The following is a 17,776-nucleotide window of genomic DNA, read 5'->3' on the forward strand; positions in this document are numbered from 1 at the left end:
AGCGCAATGGTTCTGTTTGCTGTATCCAATCACACCTTCCCCGGGAAACAACGCATGCGCACACTGACACAGCCCTGACAACAAGCTATCATATGTGAACCGAGGATGAAATGAGCCCGACGCTGGTGTGTTGTTTCTTCGTCTAACCATAGTCAAATGAACAAGGCTTCGCAAGCATTTCATCTGCATCATACGTAGTCTACAATCGCCTTTCTGCGCTCTCACTATGCCGGTAAGCCGCCACGCCTGTTTGCTTTTTTGTTGCGTTTGCAGGGTTCCTCCCTTCCTCCCCGGCTGATGTGATGCTAACCGGTTAGCACTGTTAGCTTATCGGTTTCGCTCTTGTAGAATACGTTGGAATTGTAACGCTTACCATAATTGGGGTTTTATCCGTCATCATAGATAAGCTTTCCGCTTGCGGTTTCCTGTCAGTCAACGTAATCGTCTATGTCGCTGTACGCTCTGCGAGCAACCCAGCAAACGGCTGTGGCCGAGCAGAAGACGTTGGCTAGCCTCTACCCTGATGTTATTGATTACACTTTCTTGAAACAAACTGGTTAGATGTAGTGACTCAAGACGAGGAATGTTATGCATACTTTATCATCTAGCTGTCTTCAGATGACCTCATCTCTCCTCTATACATTTATGGCCACTGATGAATGAAATAAGCGACGAGTAAACCCGACGCTTTAATGATAGGCTGTCATGGTAAATATGTGTTGAATCGCATTTGTTACAGAGCAACAAGTTTGAGAAACCGGAAGTCAGCGATAACGTCAAGGTTGTGGTGAGATGTCGTCCCTTCAACCAGAAAGAGAAGATGATGGGCCACAAGCAGGCCGTCGTGGTGGACGAAATCCGTGGGACCATCACGGTCAACAAGCTGGAGACACTTCATGAGCCTCCTAAAACCTTCACTTTTGACACTGTGTTTGGACCTGACAGCAAGCAGCTGGACGTTTACAATCTCACCGCCCGCCCCATTATTGACTCAGTATTAGAGGGATACAATGGTATCGTCTATGTGACCAGTTTTTAACCAGTATTCTAACACACCATCACTCTGAAATATTCTTATTCTGTCTGTTGTAGCAGAGATTACTGTAAAGCACTTTCAAATACACTTAATTGCCTCTTAAACGTAACTAGGTTCTGTCCATTTTCCATTTCAGGTACAATTTTTGCATATGGACAGACTGGCACGGGTAAAACATTCACTATGGAGGGCGTGAGAGCAGTGCCGGAGCTTAGAGGGATAATCCCAAATTCTTTTGCTCATGTTTTTGGTCACATTGCCAAGGCAGAGGGTGACACCAGGTAAGAGATCGATCAGTCAGCAAGCACCCTGCAGATACACCAACACAAGAAATGATTGAATTTAATTCTGATGAGTTAATTTACAACTCTAAGTAGTCTTTTGGCTTTTTTTTTTTTTGTATTACACACAGATGCATTTCACATCCCATTCCCTGTTCAACTTACTACATCAGGCAGCTGACAGCCCAACATTTGTTAATGAAAAGTTTATATTTGCTTATTTGCCAACTGAACACAAAGTTATTGGCTTGTATCCTACTAGCACAACACTCATAAGCCAAAAAAATTCATGTGCTAGAGCTGACTAGAGAACCTTTCCACCATTAACTCATTTCACTTAATTCAATAATCCAGTCCAAGTCATGATAGTCTAATGAAATCAGAAAGTCCTGATGATTGTTTTCATGTTATGCCAAATCATCAAAAGTTGACAGGCTAAGGAAATCTGCAGATTGCACTGAATGACTAGTGACACACTCTGATGTTGCCAGGGAAACAAAGTGATTTTGATCTGCCTCGGCAGCGTTAAATTGCTTAAAAGTGATGCATTTGCCACCATTAAATTTTGTATGTCAGCATTTATTTGATTTGGTCTACATATTCACTTTCAACAGATTTTTAGTCCGTGTTTCGTACCTGGAGATTTACAATGAGGAGGTGCGGGACTTGTTGGGCAAGGACCAGATGCAAAGGCTAGAGGTAACAGGATGTTGAAATTCCATGACTGATAACAAAACTGTCTTTGATGAGTTGCCTTAAAGGTCAATCAAGTCATTTTTGTTAATCGGGTAGCTTTCAAAAGACAAGATTAAATAATCTATGATGGGAGTTTTCCACGAAATGGTCTCTTTTCTATTTCTGTTTTTTTCTTTCCCCCAGGTGAAAGAAAGGCCAGATGTAGGTGTGTATATCAAGGACCTATCTGGTTACGTCGTGAACAATGCTGACGACATGGACAGAATTATGACAATGGGTCACAAAAACCGTAAGCAAACCGCCTGGCAGAATATGGAAAAATATCCCCACAACATCAAACAGTGATCTTTAGTCTTTTCAAAGGAGATACTCTTGCAAGAGATATGTGAATTTCTTTTTCTTTTTTTTATGGGGGGGGGGGTATTTATCAGACAATAATGGACATTTTGCCTAAAATAAATTTGTCCTCAAGCTTCAGCACAGCAGATGGCAAATTAGGCAAAATCTAAAGAAAAGATTGTTTTAAATTTCAGAAGTATGACCTGATCAGATGTTATTTTCCTACATTTAGGCTCCGTTGGTGCTACGAACATGAATGAGCACAGCTCCCGTTCTCATGCTATCTTCACTATCACCATCGAGTGCAGTGAAAAGGGCGTGGATGGAAACCAGCATGTGCGCATGGGGAAGCTGCATCTTGTTGATCTGGCAGTATGTATAACTACAAAATAAACGAGCAGAATATATTGGAAAAAGCAGCTCATATAACCTCCAAATGCTCGACATAAATGAGCATTAACTGGGGGGGAAAAAATGTAATATTTATTAAATAGGTCATTTGAGAAATGTTTCAGAAAGCATTTATGCTGTCGTGTATAAAAGTACTTCAGTGAAAATGAGATGACACTGATGTATCAAGTATTCATATCTTATCCTCCTTCTGGCCTTCAGTAATTAATCAACCACTACTCTCTCCCCCCCCACCCCCCACACAGGGTTCAGAGAGACAGGGCAAGACTGGAGCCACGGGTCAGCGTTTGAAGGAAGCCACAAAGATCAATCTGTCTCTCTCCACGCTGGGTAACGTCATATCTGCCTTGGTGGACGGCAAGAGCACGCACGTTCCCTACAGGAATTCAAAACTAACCCGCCTGCTGCAGGATTCGCTTGGAGGAAACTCCAAAACCATGATGGTACTGCTGAAGATTGCAAGCAGTGCTGCAAGCCTTTTTGCTCGGGCAGTACCGTACCTTAAGTAGATTGATTCGATTCATTAGTAGCTCAGTTATTTAATTGCTGCTAAAATCTCAGATCTCCCATCACAAAGTGTTGCAGTCGGTCAGTTTGGTTTGGTTTGTTTAAGCTGTTTTAATAGTTTTAATTGAAACTTGCATTTCGCCCTACTCAAGATTCCCACCCTGATTTTTTTCCTTGTATTTCAAATGGTGTTTTTCCCCTCGCCAGTGTGCAAATATTGGCCCTGCTGACTACAACTATGACGAGACTATCAGCACCCTGCGCTACGCTAACAGGGCTAAAAACATCAAAAACAAAGCCCGAATCAACGAGGACCCCAAGGACGCTCTGCTGCGCCAGTTTCAGAAAGAGATTGAAGAGCTCAAGAAGAAACTGGAAGAGGGTGAGCTGTCTCAAACATTTATTGAAAATAACCCGTGGATTGCACTTCTTTTTTTAATGAAGATTCGAATGCATCTTTATAAAATGTTTGCGCCATTCCAGGTGAAGAGATCTCCGGCTCGGAGGGCAGCGGATCAGAGGAGATGGATGAAGGTGATGATGAAGGAGCAGAGGCGGGAGAAGGTCGCAGGAGAAGAAGGGGTAAGCCTTACAGTTTAATGAGTGTGAAGCAGGCAATATCATTTGAATGCTGGTGCAGTTTATTGTGCGGTTTTGTATGGCTGGATAACCATCTGCATGTTTCTCTCTCGCTTCTAGTTTGCTTCCTTATCAATGTGTCACTTGTAATATGAGTCAATATTCGGTCCCTCAGAATTTTGTCAAGCTGAAGATGTTTTGAAGTCTCCATTTTTGGCATAACTTAAAAGCCTTTATGGAAATAACTAGGAGTTCCCCTGGTTTTCTCAGCCCTTCTTCTTAACTGCAATTAAAAAATGTTAAAAACTGAACAGGCACTTTTGTGCAGTCACATTTGGTTGCAGTCTTCCTGCAGCGCTTTCCTCAAAGCTCTAAACTGAACTCCCATTTAATTTTTCCACTCGTCATTTACATTCTTTTGCTACTTTAATGTCGGGGTATGCTGACTAAAGAAAGAAAGAAAAAAAAAAAACCCAACAAATCAGTCAGCTTCTGTGAATGTGGAGATCTACTATATCTTCCATCAGCACGGCTGCACCCACAGATGTTTCATTTGTCGGTGAGTGTGGCTAAGCAGGTAGGATGGTTGTCATCCACACGGAAGGTTCGGTGGTCTGTTCATGCGTCGTATGAGATCAGAAGAGCTGTACGAGTGTTTGTGTAAATGGGTCAAAGTTAGACGCATGCAAAGCGCCTGGTGCGGTCTGGTTATACGCCACATTTAGCACCTAAATTCTCCAACTTGTGCCTTTTCATTTCTCGTTCCTTTCTGTGGGCTTTGTTGGTTTGGGGACTTCTTTTGCTTCTTTTACAGACGGTAGCAGTAACGCCAGCACTCATAGTTCAGAATTTGCCTGCACCTCCTCAGTGCCACCGCCCACTGAGGACAAACCTCAGGATAGTGAGTTGGAGCAGCACCCTGCCCACCTGCCCACCAGTATTAGCCCTTTTCACACATGAAACCCATAAAATGAAACAAATCCGGTGTTCTCTGCTGAAGATGAGCAGGGTTTCAGTGGTGGAATATAGTGTTTTATTTTTATTACTATTTTTCCCTCTTCTCATCCTGTTGCATACCCTGTGGAGGTATATACAAGTACACAATCTTACATTAACCTGTAACCTGTGCTGCTATCTGAATAGTTTTTCTGCTTATAGGAGGTCAGGAGAATATGTTGATATGAAACTATTCTAGGTGGTTTTAGTGAGGGGGGTTTCCTACTGACTTCATGTCTGGTTTACAGTTTGAGTCATTCAAGGCATTTCCTTTTTTAATTTTGGTTTAATTTAATTTTTCCTTTTTCACTGATGTGGTTTGATAGTGCATGAATTGCCTGAATAAACCTGCCCATACTTTGCAGTATGATAAGGCAAGTCCACTTGGATATTTTCAGTGAGCTTAACAGAAGGCTCGACTTAAGTTAGATTTAGTAAGAGGTTCCTTTGGACATCGCATCCTGACTGGGGGAAATTTGGCTGTTGGGAAACTTTCCAAAGCATTCAGGGATTTCAGTCATGTGTGAAAGGGGCTTTGTGCTCTCCTTGTGTCTTTGTCACTCCTGTGGGTTCACAGCACAACTCCTCCCACCGCTATTGATCACCCTCCTGTTTTTATCATGAGCCAAATATTAAGATTCCTGGTGTTAAAGCTTTACAGGGTCCATTAAGTCCCATCAGTATATCCAGCCCATAAGTTCAATGTGTCTGCCTATTGAACTAATCCTTCTTTGTGAGGTCCGTTCTGTTTTCACTTATTATTTATACTGTTACACTTTTGCCGCCATGGTCTGTTTCATATCATCACTTCCAGCCTGCACCTCTGACATGCCAAAGCATGTGTTATTTGTAATCACTGAACCTGAAAAAAGTCCTTCCCCCACATTATGGTTCATCATATAAACTGATATTCTTTGTTTTTTTCTTGGTCTCCGGACTGTTGACTGACATTTAGTGAGTTTTACTGAAAGTTGTCTTTACCTCTTTTTGAATTCTCCCACTTCTTCCCCTCTACTACTTGGTTTTCCACTCTGTAGAGTCATTAAGACTTTCGAGATCACTCTGTAATGTGCTGCTCTGTCTCTCTCTCTCTCTTTGCCCTGGTGCAAATGACGTCATCTGACTTGCTATGCACCTTTTAATTCAAGAGGAAAGAGGTTGGTCTAAGAATCTACATGATCCTTGTGTCATGTAGCGACGGTGTCTCTGCTCACAAAAATGATCAAGATGGCTGCCATCTGCTTCTGTAGCTATTTCACTAATGCTATTATAGTTACTGGCTTACAGTGTATTGCTATTAGCTTTTCTGCATCTATCCTTGTCTGACTGCCACATATTCACAATCACCATTGTCATTTATTAGGTTTGAATCTTGTATTTGATATAGTTTCCCTTACACTAACAATAAGTATTTAGCGCTGTGCATTGACTAATAAGGACTTTGTGCAGTTGGATGTCAGTGACACTCAGTTGTTAAGGTTGCTGCAAAAAACTCACAAAGTTGCCATTTAAACTGCAAATTTATAAGCTAAAGCTGCATAGATATGAGTCGTAATGCTATGTAATCTTGGTAAAACATGAATTCGTCTCTATTTGAAGTATTAGTATAGCTTTATTTCACACTGTATGGTATCCTGTGTCTGTCTAGGAAGGAAGAAGGTTTCTCCAGACAAAATGGTGGAGATGCAGGCAAAGATTGAGGAGGAAAGAAAGGCTTTGGAGGCCAAGCTGGACATGGAGGAGGAGGAGAGGAACAAGGCAAGAGCAGAGCTAGAGAAGAGGGAGAAGGACCTGCTTAAAGCCCAGTGAGTCTGTGAGAAGAAACCAAAAATACTCCTCTGCTAACGCTATCATGTGGTAACTGAGGCTCATTTGACCTCTTAGGCAGGAGCATCATCTTCTGCTGGAGAAATTGTCAGCCTTGGAGAAGAAGGTGATAGTGGGTGGAGTGGATCTTCTGGCCAAGGCTGAGGAGCAGGAGAAGCTCTTAGAGGAGTCTAACAATGAACTCGAAGAGCGTCGCAGGAGAGCAGAGCAGCTGCGCAAGGAGCTCGAGGAAAAAGAGGTATAAAAGCGCACAGCGACCAGCGTTCCAGCCACCTGCTGCTTGGTCGAGCTCGCTCACTGATTAGTTCCTGACCACATTGCTCCATTGAAAACTGAATCATTGTAACCCTTTTTCCTCTTGAAACAGCAAGAACGTCTCGACATAGAGGAGAAGTACACGAGCCTGCAGGAGGAGGCTCAAGGAAAGACCAAGAAGCTGAAGAAAGTATGGACCATGCTAATGGCTGCCAAATCAGAAGTAAGCATCTAAAAGCTTCTAAAAGAGAGCACATTTGAGAGCCCTTGTTAGTAAGTAGAAACCTCATTTTAAGTTAGGCGCCTTTCTATAATGCAAAAGAAACTTAAATCGGCGATTTGTAAAATTTTAAAGTCCAAATAAATAATTTTCTCTATCTTCAAAGACTAAATATTGTCAAATCTTGAAAAGTTGGGATAGAGGCATGTTTACCGTGTTGTCAGCCTTCCTTTTAACTGCGCTCTTTAACCTGAGGATGGGAGCTGAGGATACTGATTGTTGCAGTGTTTTTAGGAGGAATCGTGTCCATTCTTGCTGAGTACAAACTTTAATCTGCTCAGCAGTCTGTGGTTGTTGTCGTCTGATCTTCCTCACGTACGTTTTTCATTAAAAGATGGATTGTCAACCACACACATTCTGCCGCTACGACGCCACCGTCGCAAGTCCTGTAAAGTGCGGTCTGTCATTGTCCTGCTGAAGTAACCAAGGCCCTCTCGAGAAAAAAAAAACGTCACCTCGGTGGTAGCATAAAACCAATTTATGCCTCTGCATCAATGATAACTTCAGTCTACTTCAGGTCCACCGTCTGTGCAGTTTAAGCTCACAGTCCAGCATGCAGCAATTTACTGTACTGAGTGAAATGGTTGATTATGTTGGCTTGATGGTTTCTCGTGCCTGAGGGCTTGAAGATCACACATCCAACAGTGGGTTCTGGCCTTTATGCACAGACATTTCCCCAGACTCTGAATCTTTTCACAATCCTATGCACTGTAGGTATTCTTCTGATGGTTCCCTTACCAAGTTTAACACAACAGGGTTTTTTTTTTGTCTGTTAGGTGGCAGATCTGCAGCAAGAGCACAACAGAGAGATCGAGGGTCTCCTGGAAAACATTCGCCAGCTGAGCCGAGAACTCCGGCTCCAGATGCTGATCATAGATAACTTTATTCCCCAGGAATACCAGGTCTGTGCGTGTTTTTAAAAAAATTTTTTAGATCTAAGTTTGAGTCCCTTTAAATCGGACTGTCTGAATTCTGTTTGAATGATTGTACACATACAGAGTCTGAAGTATGACACTTCAGGTGAACTTGACTGCCTGTTCTTGCCCCCAATTCATAATTTATTCATGTTTTTCACGTAGGAGATGATTGAGAATTACGTGCACTGGAACGAAGACATCGGAGAATGGCAGCTGGTGAGCTCACTTTGCATCGCTGATCAAGTCGACCAAATCTGTAAAAGAATAAGAAAATGCATGCGGGGAGCACCAAAGAGAATTGAATGAAAAGTTTGATGTGGATATAAGACCATGTGGGGAAATATCGAGGGGAAAAAAATGAATGTGATAAATATTTAAACTTTTAATTTTCATGTAATGTTAATTGAATTATATAATTGAATTTCTCCTTTTTTCCTCATTCCTCATTTTCAGTTGCTCTGGCTTTTTCCTCCATTAGTTTATTCATTACACATTGGATTTGTCGTCGCTTTTTACGATTATGTTGATGTTCTAAATAGGTCGGAGGACTTGCAACCTCAAGCCTAAAAGGCTGTGAAACCCACTACAACACCTTCGCCCGTATAAATCCTTCCTTTTCTTGCAAGGACCTGCTAACATGAACAAACAGATGCAATATAATCTTATATGGTGCATGCATTGTGTGACAGTGGTAGCAGTCCGGGATTTGCTTCTACTACGCGTCTGTGTGCAGCCAGACGTTAGCAGAAGCTTTCAGCGTAAATCCTCCACCTTACAGATGAAAGCAGTGACAGAATTTGCATGTTTGAACATTAAATTGTCAGCTTAACCTAGTTAGTTTCACTGACTAGTCACAAGAGGTTGCAAGATTAGGACCAGCGAATATTATCTGCATTTACATCTTTTTTTCTCTCAGAGTAGGGGACCGAGTGGGTAAATGGTAAAAGAAATTCAGGGGAAGGGAAGAGCAAAGTCAATTTAGAAATAACAAAGACAAAAATCCAATTTGACACTGAAAACACAATTGAGAAAAGGTCAAATCAATGTAGAAATTTATATGAAAATTGAGTGCAAAAATCTTTCCACATTCATTCGTATTTCTTCATCCGTCTTCTTAATCTTTCACAGATTTATCCTTTTTTGTGGCACTGATCTGGTCCCATTGTGTGCTTTGCATTCATTGAAAAAGGTTGCTTATTTGTGTCTGACTGCGGTCTGTGATGCTTTCAGAAATGCGTGGCTTACACTGGCAACAATATGAGGAAACAGACCCCTGCTCCAGATAAAAAAGAGAAAGACGTGAGTTGTAGAAGATTGTTTTTTGTTCAAAATAGTTTTTTTGTCCTTCCCTGACAATGTAATATTGACCTGTTTTGTTCTATCGTCCCTGCTGCCTGCAGCCATTCGAGGTGGATCTGTCCCATGTGTATCTGGCATATACAGAGGAGAGCATGCGGCAGTCCCTGCTGAAACTGGAGAGGCCCAGAACCTCTAAAAGCAGCAAGAGTGGCCGACCCAAGACCGGACGAAGGTAAAATACTTTCCAGGCAGGCGGCCTGAAGCTGTCCTGTTGGGCATTTCTGATAAAATACTACAAACCACTGTGCAGTTGCTAAAGTTTCATCCACAAAAATCATGAATCCTCGCGTGGCTGAATGCATTTTGCTTACACTTAGTTCTATAATGCTTGCATCTGTGCGCTCCTGTTGTCTAATTCACTTGAAACCATCGTGATGGATGGATGACAAAATTTGCGGGTTCAACACAACGTTCCACAGTAACCAAATAACTGTAGCGTTTCAGCTAATAACTATCAACTAATTAAAAAATGAAAAAAATACATGGTTAACACTTCGGTTACTTGTGACCGATGAGGGATCGGCTTGATGTTGCAACATAATATCAACATCCTGTGTTAGACTGTAAATGCTGATACAGAAAATGATTTTCTTGCTGATTCTTATCATGATTGTCGGGTAGCTAATTTCAGTGAAATGTCAGTGTCAGCTGCCCTTACCGAAGGGAACCGTGTTGCAAAATGTCTATTTTCAGAGTACGGATTGCTTATTTTTCCTGAAGGGTGGGATCTACTTATTTGCACCGTGTCAACAACTGGCAAAACTCCTTCTTAATCAACAGCTGCGAAGGGTTCTAAAAAGACACGATCCGTTTTTAACGTTTCTTAGTTCCTTTTCTTCGTGTCTACATTTTTCATATCAGATTTTTGTCCGATTCGCCCCAAAGACACAAAAAAAACGCCTTTCTTAACACTCAAGGACACTTTTCATGGGCCTCTTTAAATCTAGGCTAAAAACATATTTATTTCAGATGGCTTTTAATACCCAGTAGTATGGTGACTCTTTTATATTATCTTATTCAATTTTGCTGTATTTCATTTTATTGCGTTTACTGTTATTTTATTGTTTTGTACTTATTCTTTTCTTTATTTATTATCTGATGTAAAGCACTTTGGTACACCGAAATGGATTGTTGTAAAGGGCTGTATAAATAAATTACATTTACATTTACAACACATTAAAAACACAATGAATAAGATAACACAAGTTAAAAAGATCAATGAGGCTAGAGGGAGAATGCAGCTTGGAACAGATGGGTTTTGAGTTGGGAGCAGAGCGACTGAAAGCTCTGCTCCCTATGGTGCTGAGACGGGCAGAGGGCACAGAGAGGAGGAGGAGGAGGGAGGAGGAAGACCTCAGGGAGCGAGAGGGGATGACAATGGAGAGGAGAACAGACGGATATTAAAGAGGATTATTCGGAAAAGTTGAGAACATGATTCTTGAGGCATGAATGAAGCTTTCCGCACTTGATGGTTTCAACTTGTCTGCAGCGTTTAAGCTCATCGGCTTTCTTATTGCTGTTCCTCTGCTAACCTCAGCGATTAAAAACTAACCTTTGATTTGAGCGCATTGATATGAAGCATTAGCATGATGCGTTTTGCTATTATCGTCGACATCGGCCCTTCTGAGAAGTGAGGATGCTATGTTCTCGCAGAATTTGATAACTGTAATCTCACACCCATCTCTCCACAGGAAAAGGTCTGCGAAGCCAGATGCTGTGATCGAATCCCTTCTGCAGTGACGATGGCGCAGAGGAGGTCGACATTTCACTGCAACTTTCACGTTAACCTAAAATACCTTGTTAGTCCTGTTTATGGTAGAACAATATAAAAGGTTCTGCGCACCACTATGTAGCGGGTAAAGTTTTAGATGCTGCATCTGTGATGGAGAAAAATTGGAAAAATCCGATCCGTTGCTTGTGCTGTAGAGTAAAATCACTCTGAGGAAGACTCCTTTAGTCTGTTCTAAATGTTTCTTTGAAACCCATTTCAGATTGCAACATCTTCCCACCAACAATCTGTCAGGATGTTGCAAGTTCAAATGTGGTCATGGCCCACAAACTTCAAAGCATTTGCATTGTCTGAAATTTAGTGTGTATCAAGACTTACTCACATTCTTACAAGTTAAGTGTTGAATTGCGTTTTGCTGATTGCTTGCCGTGTAACGGGTTCTTGTGTCAAACGAAGGCGGAATGCGTTGCGATTAAACTCTTAATTGAAACCAGATTATTCGCCCCTTAAAACAAGCTAAACGCCTTACTGTTTTTAGCTCAGTTCGATACAAGAAATCAAGAGGGAGCAAGAGGAGTGCATATAAGTGTGCAAATGAACTCTGTAAATGAAGCTTGTGTGTGTGTGTGTGTGTGTATTAGGTCAGAAGCATAGGGGCATGCATGCCAGCCAGCTTTCATGTTTGTGCCATTTGCTTCTTTAAACATGTCACCTTTTTATTTTCAGGCGTCAGGACACTTTACGCCACGCATACTGTATTCCTTACTATGAAACGCTACTGTTGGGTGTTTGTTTTTGTTTTTTAGTGGAGATGATCTGCTTTTAAGATGTTCTGTAGTGGACACACACCGACTTTTATTTTACATCATAATGTATGTCAAATGTTTACACCGATAAACCCTTGGATTTTATTTATTAAATTATTTTACATGTCTTATCTCACTTTGCTGCGTAGCGTTTCTTTCTGTCTTTTCGGTTATTTGGACTGTTTGTAATGACGAAGGCACGTTCCTAGTGTTCGATTAGAAGCTCGCTGTAATAAAAAAAAATAAGGAAAGACTTTAAAAGCGGACCACTTTCACATTTTGATTTATTGATATATAAATACAAAAGCTGCAGACATGACAAAATAAATATTACATTACAATAAATAACTTTTATATATTAGATGTGTTATATAATTCTTGGCGACATCACTTCTATGGGCCGGTTTTGTTTGAGGAGTTTCCCAGGACGGTTTTGTTTAAGGCATGTTCCACACAGTCCTTCACATCCTTCAGAAACTGTCGTCGCCTATAGGTGCTGTTGTGAACCAGGGAACAAGTGACGCTGCCAGTCTGAAAAAAAAAAAAAAGACATGTACAAAATACATGTGTTAAGAGTAAAAATAAATATTCAGCTGCACACAGAACTGATATGAATTAAAAACTAAAACACATATATGAAAAAAAACTCATTACTTCATTACATCATCACAGTAATTCATTACTTCCTCAAAAGTATTTTGAAGATGTTGCGAACCCAGGATGACTGATTGACTGGGGATGACTAATTAATTGTGGAAATGTTGTTACCATGTTGTTGTAACTGTGCAACAACCGGGTGAGTTTGGAAAGGCTACTCATCTCATGGCCATGCATAGTAGTCAGAGTCTTCTCGGCCAAACAGAAGAACTCGGGCTGTGAGGAGAAAAGCACAATTAAAAGTGGTACCCAATATGAAGGAGTCGGGACTGAATTAGCCTACAAAAAAATAAGAAGCATTTACCCCTCGCAGCCCATTAAAAAAACAGACGAACAAGAAACTACAACCACCAGTACCATACATTTCTCAGCCTCATAAGAAACTATCAATATCAAATGAAAACCATGAGAAAGGTCAAACCCTTGGCTTTCTATTGTAAATTACTGACTCATGCCCAGTCTTAATGGGTTACAATGACAGCTGTCAATAACCACAAGAAAGTAACATCAGAAAGTAAACAAGGTTTCCAACAATACCTGACACTTTCGCGCATGTTTATATCCCTTCGTCACCATTATATCTGGCAGCTGAAATGACAAAATATGTCATGTTATACATCATCAAGCAAACAAACCATACACAATGCACAATGCAGCTGGTAGTTTTCTTACCACTGTCTTGTTGAGTGTCAATAAATATTCAGCTATTTGATGAATATCCTTCAACAGCGATTTTGTTTCATTTCTCGTATGAGTAACACGTACTGATGCTGTATACACCAACATAACCATCATCATCATCAGACAGAAACGGTAAAGTCTGGACGTCTTCATGTCTTTGAAAGAGACCTAAGGTGAGTGCTGTCAGGTTGAGCAGAAAAGTTGAGTTCTCTGCATACTGTCACTGCTGCTGCCACTTATATAGGTCTCACTTTGACACTCTGTGGCCACAAAAACAGACACGTCAGGGGGGAAACACCAAATTAGGACAGGATGGAGTGTAAACTATCTTTGCCACTATCAAGTGTTCCACTAGAGGCATAAACTTCTAGTTATTTGTGACTAATGAGTTGCTTTTAGTTCCTCTACGCAAAGCCCTAAAGTTAATGTTATTATTAGATTAATTGGTGTTTTCTTGTTAACACATTCGCCTTTCCTGTGTGACACGTCAAAAGGACTGTGATGCGTAGGCACATGGGAAATATTTGCAGTCGGGCTTTTAACTTTATCCCACGCATCAAAATGATAAAAAGAATTCCTGGAAGTTCACTTTAGACCCCTGAACAGCTGATAAGGCTCATGGCCTGCTCTTGTTCTGGAGGAAAAGTGTGAAACGATGTTTAACGAATTGAGTAATGAGCGTGAAATCACAAATACACAATTATTAAAAATGATGCCTCAAACATTGTGCATTTCTTTGTGGTGTGAATAGTTGATTGGTTGATGAGATTTTGCAAATCATTGAGCTCCATGTTAAGGTAACGCGTGCTTTAAAAATATTGAGCACCAATATCAAAAACTAACTGTTTACAATGTAAATATATATATATATATGTATGTATGTACAAATGACTCAATGACTTCCCCCAAGAACCTAGACCTCAACATTACTATTGCAGTGTGGGATCAACATAAAACAAAACAAAAGGCAGAAATTATCCAAAGAAGAGCTTTGGGATGTCCCTCAAGAAGCCAGGAGAACTATTCCTGAAGTCTTCTTAAATATAATATGAGCAAAGCTTGTTTAAGAGGGTTCAGACTGTGTTGTAGAATAAAGGCAGTTATACCAAATTTTAACTTTCATTTTCACTGGAGTGGTGCAAGCTCTATTTTTTCCACGTGTTTCCATTTATGTTTGCATAATCAAATAAAAAAAAATCTGCCCTCAGTGACTAAATACCAGTTGCTTTAACACCTCACAGTGTGAACTTCTGTTATTGGCTCACCTCAGTAAGTAAGTGAATAGCTTTCAGACCCACAACAGTTTGCTCTATTATCCTGATGTTGAAGATGCCATCATGCACTCACTTCAGCGAGCCCCCTCTCATCAGTACAAAACAGGCAGCACTGCAAGGATCGAGTTCCTCGATTTCTTTTGTGCCTTTAGTACAATGTAGCCTGCACTGTTATGTGAGAAGCTCCAGAAACTGCCTGGATAACTGACTATCTGAAAAACATACCACAGTTTGGGAGACTTTAGGGCTGTGTGCTCTAAGGTGGTCAGCAGCACAGGAGCACCACAGTGGACTAGACTCTCATCCTTTCTCCTCACTTTGAGAGACTTTCTCAGATTTATATTTAAATTCAAGAGTCCTGTCATCTCCAAAAATACACAAAAGCTGTGGGGTGCCTCAGAGATGGAGAAGAGGGTGCAACAGGGAAGTGGTTGAAAACTTTGTGGCATGGTGTGGAAACGTGAACAAGACAAGGGAGATGATTGTGGATGTTAGGAGGATGAGGAATAAGCCAAGCACAATTTCCATCCCTGGAGAAGAGGTGGAGGTGGTTGAGGAATCAAGAATCAAGAATACTTTATTGTCATTATCCATACATATAAGGTACAGTATCCATCAAAAACATCAAAAAGTCACAATATTAAAGATACCAGAAATAAACACACTATAAATATGTACAAATAATAATGTAGAAGCAGGGAATTGTGAACTCGGAAAAGAACAGGCAGTACAAGTGTAATAAAGTGCAGTACAGTGCAAAGTCCCACTCTTACAGGCTGTGACGTGGAGACCCAGGAATTTGATGTTGTCCACATGCTCCATCGCCTCCATACAGACACCTGGGAGTTTACCTGGACAGCAGGCTGGACAGAAAACGCAACATTACAAGAAGGTTGGAAGAGCGCAATCTGCAGCCAGCTGGTGGGGTAGCAGCATCTGAGCCAGTGACTCGAAGAAATGAAAAAAAAAAGTGATAAGAAAAGAGTGTGTTAACCGCACAAGCTGGTTAACATAAAGAACAACACCGCCCACTTTCTGCATAACATAGTGTTGCAAAAAACAGAGCGTTCAGTCTGAGGCTTCTTCAGCTACGCTGCAACACAGAACGATACAGGAGGTATCTCTACACCATCAGTTGTTTTTTTTTACAATGACTAATAACTGTTACTGATTCTTTATGCTTTATGGAAAATGTATTATCATTCAATTCAGTTCAATTGAATTCATCCTTCCATTTTCAATTGGGCGAGGTGAACGCTGGATGGGTCGCCAGTCCATCACAGGTCTCAATTCAATTCAATCTAATTCGATTCAAGGTGATAATAAACTGCTGGCAATACATTAAAGGATGAGGGGTGGATCGAGGCTTTGCACAGTGCTGTATAATTGAAACAGGGCACATTGTTTGATGGCATTATTTCCCAGCTTTAAGGAAAGTTTTCCCTATTGTACTGCACAAATTCAAAGGCCTGAGTATAAAAATCTTAGAAGCTATATGTTGTGAAGTAAAAAGTCTAGTTTCAAGATTTTACTTAGTGCATCTAAAATTTATCTGAACAGTTTACATTTTATTTTACTTTTTACAATTCTTAGGACACCTGGTGTTAAGGGGAAAAAGTAGTAGAGGATTGGGAAGCAGTTGTGGGAATTGGTACACGTTTTCCTCCAAATTCTGCAGTCAAAGTGAAAAAGTGCCACAGCTACAGCAATTGTTCACAGTACTTTACATGATGTGAAAACAGCAGTTGGTAGATTTTCTGACATAAAATTGAACAAAGTTGGGTTTTTTTTAATCCCACAATAACAAGACAATAAAAATTGCATTTAACTACAAAAACTATATAGATAAAAACAAGGTACAAGGAACGAGGTACATTGTAAATATTACGGTACCATGTATTGCAAAATAGCAGAGAACATTTGTGAAAGGCAGCAAACTTCTAAGATCGAGGTGTGAAATGTGCTAAAATTGAACAAATATCCTTGAGGATCTTATTTTCCTGTTAGTCGAAAACAGAACTAAGGTGCTAAGATTTCCTAGCCAGACATAAGCCATTAATCAAAGTACTGATAGAGCATTGTTAGCCAATCTCCTTGTCCGGTTGAATTAACTATACAACTGCTGATGAATATCTGTTAATAGCAAAGCAAAAAGCAAGAACAAAAAGTTTGAACTCCCCACTTCTGTTTTAAGTTAAGTCGAGACAAACATAAGGAGACTGGGTAAATCTACTCTGAGCCGGGAGTGCGATGAGAAATCTGACTTCAGACACCCAAATATGCTCTAAAAATTCATAAAAGGTGATTAATTTCATATTCCATTTAACGCAAGTACTGTTCACGTATCTCTTAATTAAAGCCTAATTAACAAAAACTTTAAATGTTCACCTATTTAAGTAGACATGTGTAATTTTTTTTTTTTTTTGCTTTTTAGAGTTTGGGTAAAAATAACGCGTCTTTGACGGTATCAAAAATGAGTGAAAAGGATATAACTTCGTCTGCAGCAGCACCAACAACAGCCGACGGTCTGTTCCACTTTCTAATCTAGAGGAAATGTTTTGTTCCTTCAACCGGGGAGAATCTATAACATTTGGAGCACCTCGACCAATCCGAGCAGCAGATCCTCTGAGGCAGCCAACCAATGGAAACACGCACAAGATTGAGGCTGGATGCGCCATTTTACTGCGTCCACAGTCATCCGGCAAGATGGTCCCCTTGCTTTGTCTCTCCTGACTGGAGTTGTTTCGGCTCTCAGCTCAAATTTTTTGCTTCCACGCCGTCGAAAATTTGCATCTTGGAGTGAACCGAGCAGCTTGTAGCCACAGCTAAACTCGCGCGTGTCTGTCAGGAAATGACGACGCTGGGAAGCAGGTAGGGACATTGTTTATGCTGATTGTTTAGACAAGTCAGTTTTGCATTGATTACTGTGCTACCTCCGCTAGCGGCAAGCCGGGCCATCGTACTTAGCGCTACTTAGCCAGCTAGGCTACATGAATGGTAGCTATTAGCTACGCAGCCGGCAATGTTACATTTCGCACGCAGGGACATTGGAACGTTTCCTTGACAATCTCGAAACGTCTGCCTACATAGAGAAACCCCCGAAAAGTGGTTGGTGATGGAAATGCATGTAATTGTGTTCTGTTGTT

At 40.8% G+C, this 17,776-nt stretch overlaps 3 protein-coding genes across 5 annotated transcripts in view; all 3 read left to right on the top strand.

Moving 5' to 3' along the window:
* The window catches only part of LOC140318196 (NEDD4 family-interacting protein 1-like), a 111,179-nt gene that overhangs the window by 85,492 nt on the left and 7,911 nt on the right, over nt 1-17,776 (top strand). The window lies entirely within an intron of this gene.
* kif3a (kinesin family member 3A) lies at nt 68-12,154 on the top strand. 2 transcript variants are annotated; one of them, XM_072395894.1, is made up of 19 exons: nt 68-232; nt 740-1,013; nt 1,173-1,317; nt 1,932-2,016; nt 2,197-2,302; nt 2,585-2,724; nt 3,009-3,206; nt 3,478-3,652; nt 3,754-3,852; nt 4,664-4,750; nt 5,994-6,002; nt 6,494-6,650; nt 6,730-6,910; nt 7,040-7,150; nt 7,984-8,109; nt 8,287-8,340; nt 9,355-9,423; nt 9,525-9,655; nt 11,175-12,154. In XM_072395894.1, the coding sequence occupies exons 1-19, from the start codon at nt 227-229 to the stop codon at nt 11,221-11,223; spliced, it is 2,202 nt and encodes a 733-aa protein (XP_072251995.1). In that variant the 5' UTR covers nt 68-226; the 3' UTR covers nt 11,224-12,154. The 2 variants fall into 2 exon arrangements, with proteins under 2 accessions (XP_072251995.1, XP_072251994.1); XM_072395893.1 differs by lacking the exons at nt 4,664-4,750; nt 5,994-6,002.
* atrx (ATRX chromatin remodeler) overlaps nt 17,301-17,776 on the top strand; it is a 33,041-nt gene continuing 32,565 nt past the window's right edge. For both annotated transcript variants that reach the window (XM_072395895.1, XM_072395896.1), the window contains exon 1: nt 17,301-17,501. The gene's annotated coding sequence lies outside the window, so the exon portion shown is untranslated. The remainder of the gene's footprint in view (nt 17,502-17,776) is intronic.

The sequence above is a fragment of the Leuresthes tenuis genome, unplaced genomic scaffold (assembly GCF_036924035.1).
Source record: "Leuresthes tenuis unplaced genomic scaffold, fLeuTen1.0.hap1 SCAF_11, whole genome shotgun sequence".
Taxonomy (NCBI): Eukaryota; Metazoa; Chordata; class Actinopteri; order Atheriniformes; family Atherinopsidae; genus Leuresthes; species Leuresthes tenuis.

Bases quoted from the DNA above. Each gene is read 5' to 3' on its own strand.
- kif3a (XM_072395894.1), top strand. The intron at 1,014-1,172 runs GTATCGTCTATG...TTTCCATTTCAG, and splicing joins AGTATTAGAGGGATACAATG to GTACAATTTTTGCATATGGA. The intron at 7,151-7,983 runs GTAAGCATCTAA...TTTGTCTGTTAG, and splicing joins TAATGGCTGCCAAATCAGAA to GTGGCAGATCTGCAGCAAGA.